This window comes from Chanos chanos, chromosome 5 (assembly GCF_902362185.1).
Source record: "Chanos chanos chromosome 5, fChaCha1.1, whole genome shotgun sequence".
Lineage (NCBI taxonomy): Eukaryota > Metazoa > Chordata > Actinopteri > Gonorynchiformes > Chanidae > Chanos > Chanos chanos.
In genome coordinates, this window is record NC_044499.1 from 39,926,290 (window position 1) to 39,932,511 (window position 6,222).

General features: G+C 46.7%; 1 protein-coding gene across 1 annotated transcript; it reads left to right on the forward strand.

Annotated features, from left to right (window-relative positions):
• Positions 1-882: 882 nt before the first annotated feature.
• On the forward strand, positions 883-5,933 carry kbtbd2 (kelch repeat and BTB (POZ) domain containing 2). Its single transcript, XM_030775489.1, has 3 exons — positions 883-1,079; positions 3,949-4,114; positions 4,363-5,933. Exons 1-3 carry the CDS (start codon positions 907-909, stop codon positions 5,917-5,919), a joined length of 1,896 nt encoding a protein of 631 aa, XP_030631349.1. The 5' UTR covers positions 883-906; the 3' UTR covers positions 5,920-5,933.
• Positions 5,934-6,222: the final 289 nt, after the last annotated feature.

Genomic DNA, 6,222 nt, shown 5'->3' on the forward strand with positions numbered 1-6,222 from the left:
GGGAGGTAGGACACCTGCCAGAGATGAGGAGTGTTGACAGTGCACTTTTATGTAGAAATCTCAGATACTCGCTGAACTAAAAGGAGAAGTGGTCGGGGAAGCTATCTGGGAATTGTATCTCTCGCTCTCTCTCTCTCTCTCTCTGCCTGCCAGCCTTTTTAAAAGACCACCTTGAGCTAGAAGTTTTTAAGTCTACAGTGTCTCCCTCTGAACTGTTAGAATGATTCGGCTCACTGGTCTGGCTACAAAAAGTCTCTCTTATTTTTAATGTTTAGATAAGTTGGAGAAACCATGAGCAGATGCTCAAAATGTAATGGCATAATTTGAAAAATGCTACGATATTTAGAGTTCCTAATGTTTTGTTTTGTCATGTCTTTCAGACACACTGGACCTGGAGCTGCACTGATGTAGTGGTGTCCTCTGGCCTGTCTGTCGCCTTCCAGTCTACCTCTACTTCCTTCATACCCTCTTCCAGAGAGAGAAAGAAGACAGGAAAAGAGAGAGAGAAATTACTTATGGCTCACCTGTAAAGGAGAAATTTCCCCAGCGGTTAGCACCAACTGCACTCCAAGCCAAACACTGTTACAGCTCCTAAAACAAGACAGAAAGAGCGGCCTTCTGGTCTATTTCCACCTCCTGGAAGCCTTCAGTTATTCCTCCCCTGGAGTTTGCATTGAGAAGTTGTTAAGGAGTCTCTCATCAGTCATCCCTAAAGATAACTGCTATCTTTCCTTCGCCTCCACTCTTCAGCTTGCGCTGTGGCGGTTGGGAGGGGGGGGGAGTCGCAAGATTTGTAGTTTTTTTTTTTTTTCCCCCCTTTATATTTCCTGGTGTGTTTGGGGGGGTCCGGTTTAGCCGGCGGCTGTGTCACTCTCGAAGCTGGGGCGCGATTCATGGGATGCGAGCATGTCGGAGGTTGGAGAGCACCGGCCAGTCAACACAGACTACGCTGTCTCCGTTCTGGAGCAGCTTAAGTTCTTCTACGAACAAAAGTTACTGACTGATATCACACTGTTAGTGGAGGACAATGAGTTTCCCTGTCACAAAATGGTCCTGGCTACATGCAGCTCTTATTTCAGGTGAGGATTTGGGCATGCATATGCACCTGCTTGTGTCTCAGACTGAAGTATCAATCAGTGTGACTGTATGACATTTGTGGCTGTGTATGGCTTCTTTAGAGACAAGTGACAGTAATGGTACTTTCCTAGGTTTCCTATGTGTGTATCCGAATGTAATGAGAGATTGAGTTTTTGCACTATATTTCTGGAGAATTGCTGAGTATTTTAAAACAGTTTTTGTCGAGAGCTCTGTTCATGTCTGAACCAAGTAATACTAAGACATCAACACAGTCTGTGGCAATGGGTCAAAGAGTTCAGTTCAACTAACCCCAAGTAAAATGAATAATAGCATATTCGACCGGAACCTGCACACAAACCTATCGTCACAGCAGTCAGTACATCCACTGCCACCAGACGCACTTAAGGCAGATCCCAGATCAGCCCGTGCTCCAATTGCTATATAATTTGCTTCATATCTCAAAAAACTGATCTTTACTTAATCAAGAGACAGCAAAGCAAGGGTCATTTTCAGTTACATCTAAACTTGCGTTTGGGCGCGTGCGTATCTTCTTCCTTTTTAAGTAGAGCAGGAGGGATGATCAGATTAATCCTTTAGCAGCCTCTATGTTTTACATACCACATTTGCTTAGACGCTCCAAATAGGCTTAAAAAGAAATGTCATCTTCGTCGCCACTGCTGGTGGCCACATTGCGTTTGGAGATGTTTGTTCAGTGTGTAATTCATAGGCTGGAGATGAGGCTGTTGGTGGCAGTACAAAGTCCTAGTCTGCTTGTGAGAGCAGCTGACTGTTCTCTATGCATTCCCAGCCTACATCCAGACTAATTTACTGCCGCTCTCACACCCACCTTCCTCTGCCTCTGCCTCTCCTCCGGTTCCCACGCGCTCGTCGTCCGGCGAGAACATGCAAAGCATTTCCCCTCAGGGAGTTCTGTTAGGTGTCTTTCTCTCCCTTCTCGTTGGCTCACTTCTTTCTTTTTTTCCCCCTCTTTCTTTTTTTCCTTCTTTCTTTCTTTCTTTCTCTCTTAAAATGTACTCTATTATCCCATTTATTTCATTCGTTTGTTTCAAGCTCTCTTCTCTGCATCTCCTCGCTCCCTTTCCTCCTGATTGGTTCCTTTCTGCTAATGAAACGTCCTCATGCAGAATCAAAGCAATAGATAGAAAATGGAAAACATAAGGTTGTGTTAGATGTGCAGGGGTTTCATGATTGGCACACCAGCAACACAACATTAGAAGGAGGGAAGCACTGTATCAATACAGATTAAAGGCTTGAGAATAATAACAGGGATGGTGAGACGGTCTGACAAAAAGTTAAGAAATGGGACATGCATGAATAGAGGGATATAATGACATATTGGGTGGAAGAGGTGGAAAACAAAGACAGACAAAGGACACTTAAAATGGATTGCTGGGAAAAAATGAGAAAGGATGGAAAAGGACGGTAAGATCGATGGAAAAAAAAGAAAGTGACGGAGCGATGTCTGACTGGTGGTGTGCAGGCTGACCGATGAGGATGTGTGGGTGTCAGGATATGTCAGGATAGCCTGAGGAGATGAGTTCTTTTTTTGTTGGCTGGCTTTCTGCTCTCTCTCTCTCACACACACACACAGAGGATGCAGCCAGTTTGAAAAGGCTGTGGTTTCAAAGCCACTGAATGCATTTCCTGAGAAACAGAAATGAGGTCTAGTTCTGTGTTTGTTTGTGTTTGTTTTGCATAAGCATGCTAAAAACTGTAAAACCGCAGTTAGCTGAATTGATTTGAGTATGAGCACCGCGAGTTGTTCTCTAACTCCATAGTATTTTCCCCACTAGCATAGTATTAATATATTCTCTTAGACAATCTGTCTGTGGATTTTGATATTATGTTACTTACATATCACATTAACTCTGTTGCTCATGTGTGTTGTTTTTCACAGACTCAATTCATTGAACTAAAACAGTCTGAGATATTTCTGGTTAATGCAGTCATGTGATGGCATTCATTTGAGTCAGTCAAAAACAGTGTATGTAATGCAGCAGTGAAACCCTTACATGGGCAACTCGTCAACATCTTTGAAATCTTGATTGATGTTCTTTTTTTGTTTGAATTGTTTGCAAGACACCCGTGTCAAACTTGAGAAATGTGTTACTTCAGATGAAATGAGGCAAGGTTAATTCTGGGGCAAAAGCCAGTATGTGTAGTCTGACTTTCACGCTTACGGAAATTGTACTCCATCTGTAGCCAGACGCTTCCACTCAGTGCGATGAGATATTTTCAGCCATGGATTTTGAGACTGATGTTTGATGTGACACATTTTCAATCAGGATCTGTCAGACAAAACCCTCAGGAACTCTGTTTACCCATTGCAGTAGACCCTGTGTGTCTGTGTGCCTGTTCTTCTTGTCAGTTTGCCACTATGAGACAGTCACGTGCATTGTGTGTATGTCGTATCATTCCCAGGTGATACCTTTGCTATTGTGTTTAAAAGCAAAGGTGTGTTTCATGTATCTCTGTGTTCCTCTTGTGTGAAATGTAAGGGCTGTCAATACCTTTCTGCATGTAGTTCCCTCACTCTTTCCTGGCACTTATCCAGTCTGATGCAATGATCACTGAACAAGGCTAATGAAACACTGCTCAGATACAATACTTAACAGCGGCACTATTCCCACAATACCAGTCATCCACATAATGCTTCTTAAGCAAAGTTACTGTCTACATTTAAACTAATGAATTCATAACCTATGTTGGAAAAGCAGTCGCAGCCACTCAGTATGCTGGGTTTTCTTTGCCAAGGTTTACTTTAGCTTATTATCAAATGGAGTAAAAGAATTGTCAGGATTTTCTTAGAATGTGGGTGTAATGTTTTTTTTTTTGTTTTCCATTTTATAGGGCCATGTTTATGAGTGGGCTGAGTGAAAGCAAACAGACTCACGTCCATCTTCGAAATGTGGATCCTGCTACACTACAGACCATCATCACTTATGCCTACACTGGCAACCTGGCAATCAACGACAGCACTGTAGAGTCTCTCTACGAGACCGCCTGCTTCCTTCAGGTAAGAGAGAAACTTTACCGAACACGCACACGCGGTCTTATGTCCTCAGCAACAGTACCACACCCAAGTATGTGAGCCCCTGTTCTACTTCAGACGAGGTACCCTCTGCTGTGTGCGAGATGTCTGAATAAAATATTTTCACTGTACATTCGTTCCTCTTTGTTTTCTTCAACTCTGGTTGGATCTTTTTTAGATGGTGATGCCTCATTCATGCTGTTGTTTAAGGTTTTCTTCCTCCTCCCTGTCAGGTGGAAGACGTCCTCCTGCAGTGCCGCGACTACCTGGTGAAGAAGATCAACGCTGACAACTGTGTACGCATGCTGAGCATCGGCGACCTGTTCAGCAGTAGCGAGCTGAAGCAGAGCGCTAAGCGTATGGTAGAGCACAAGTTTCCGTTGGTATATCGACAGGAAGCTTTCCTGCAGCTCTCGCACGAACTCCTGCTGGACCTTCTCAGCAGCGACAACCTCAACGTGGAGAAGGAGGAGACGGTACGCGAGGCAGCCATGCTGTGGCTTGAGTACAACATGGAGGCGAGATCGCAATACCTCTCCTCCGTGCTCAGCCAAATCCGCATCGACGCTCTTTCTGAGGTCACGCAGCGTGCCTGGTTCCAGGGCCTTCCACCAAACGATAAGTCAGTGGTGGTACAGGGTCTTTACAAGTCCATGCCCAAGTTCTTTAAGCCTCGATTAGGCATGACTAAGGAAGAGATGCTCATCTTTATGGAGGCTGAGTCTCCTAATGACGGACATCTGATGGTGGGTGGGCTTCAACACACGGTGGTCTGTTACAGCCCCCAGGCTGAGAAGGTTTACAAGCTCTGCAACCCGCCGGGGGACCTGCAGAAGGTGGGCACCCTGGTAACCCCGGACAATGACGTCTTCATCGCAGGTGGTCAGGTACCACTGAAGAACGCGCTCACCAACCACGGCAAGAGCGGCAGCAAGCTGCAGGCCGCGTACCGTTCAGTGGACAGCTTCTACTGGTTAGATGCGCAGCAAAACGCCTGGGTGCCTAAAACGCCCATGCTGTGTGCCCGCACCAAGCCCTCACTGGTGTACTGCCAGGGTCACATCTACGCAATTGGCGGAGACAACGTCGGTGGAGAGCTGAACAAGCGAACGGTGGAGCGTTACGACTGTGAGAAGGATGAGTGGAGCATGGTAAGTCCGCTCCCTTGCGCCTGGAACTGGAGCGCCGCGGTGGCCGCTCACGACTGCGTGTACGTGATGAGCCACGATTTGATGTACTGCTACTTCCCGCGTGCTGACACCTGGGTGGAGATGGCCATGCGCAAAACCAGCCGTTGTTTCGCCTCCGCCGCCGCGCTCGGTGATCTGATTTTTTACATCGGCGGACTTCACGTGGTCAGCAACTCGGGAATACGCCTACCTACCAGCACCATCGACGGCTCTTCCGTTACCGTGGAGATCTACGACATCAACAAGAACGAGTGGCGATTAGCAGCTAACATCCCCGCCAAGCGATATTCGGACCCGTGCGTACGCGCCGTGGTACTGCTCAACACGCTGTGCATCTTCATGCGCGAGACGCACCTGAACGAGAGGGCGAAATACGCCCTGTACCAATACGACCTAGAGTTGGACCGGTGGTGCCTGCGACAGCCCGTCTCTGAGCGCGTACTCTGGGACCTGGGCAAAGACTTCCGTTGTGCCGTGGGCAAGCTTTACCCTTCCTGCCTTGAGGAGTCACCGTGGAAGCCACCCACTTATCTCTTTTCGCCTGACGGAGCGGAGGAGTTTGAAGTAGACGGGGAAATGGTGTCTTTGCCCCATGTATAGCTCTTGCCATTCAAACTACCCTACCCTTCCCAAAAAAAAAAAAAAAAAAAAACTCCGTTTCTACCCCACCCCGGTCCCCTCCGGCTCTAAAAACTGAGTTCTTTTGCATCACTTGAGGTGGGGGTGGAGGGCGAGAAGGATGGATGGATGGACAGATGGACGGACTATTGAAGGGGAAATGCAGGCAATCAGTTCTACCGATAACCAGGGTGTTACATAAGGATCTAGATACTTGATGTAATCTGAATGGAATTGGGACACTTTTTGTCCTGTGCAAGTCCCGCACCAATCAAAACTCTTCCC

Excerpts from the sequence above, each read along its gene's own strand:
- kbtbd2 (XM_030775489.1), top strand. The coding sequence starts at position 907 with ATGTCGGAGGTTGGAGAGCACCGGCCAGTCAACACAGACTACGCTGTC. Across the intron at positions 1,080-3,948 it reads ACATGCAGCTCTTATTTCAG|GGCCATGTTTATGAGTGGGC; the intron begins GTGAGGATTTGG and ends TCCATTTTATAG. Across the intron at positions 4,115-4,362 it reads AGACCGCCTGCTTCCTTCAG|GTGGAAGACGTCCTCCTGCA; the intron begins GTAAGAGAGAAA and ends CCTCCCTGTCAG.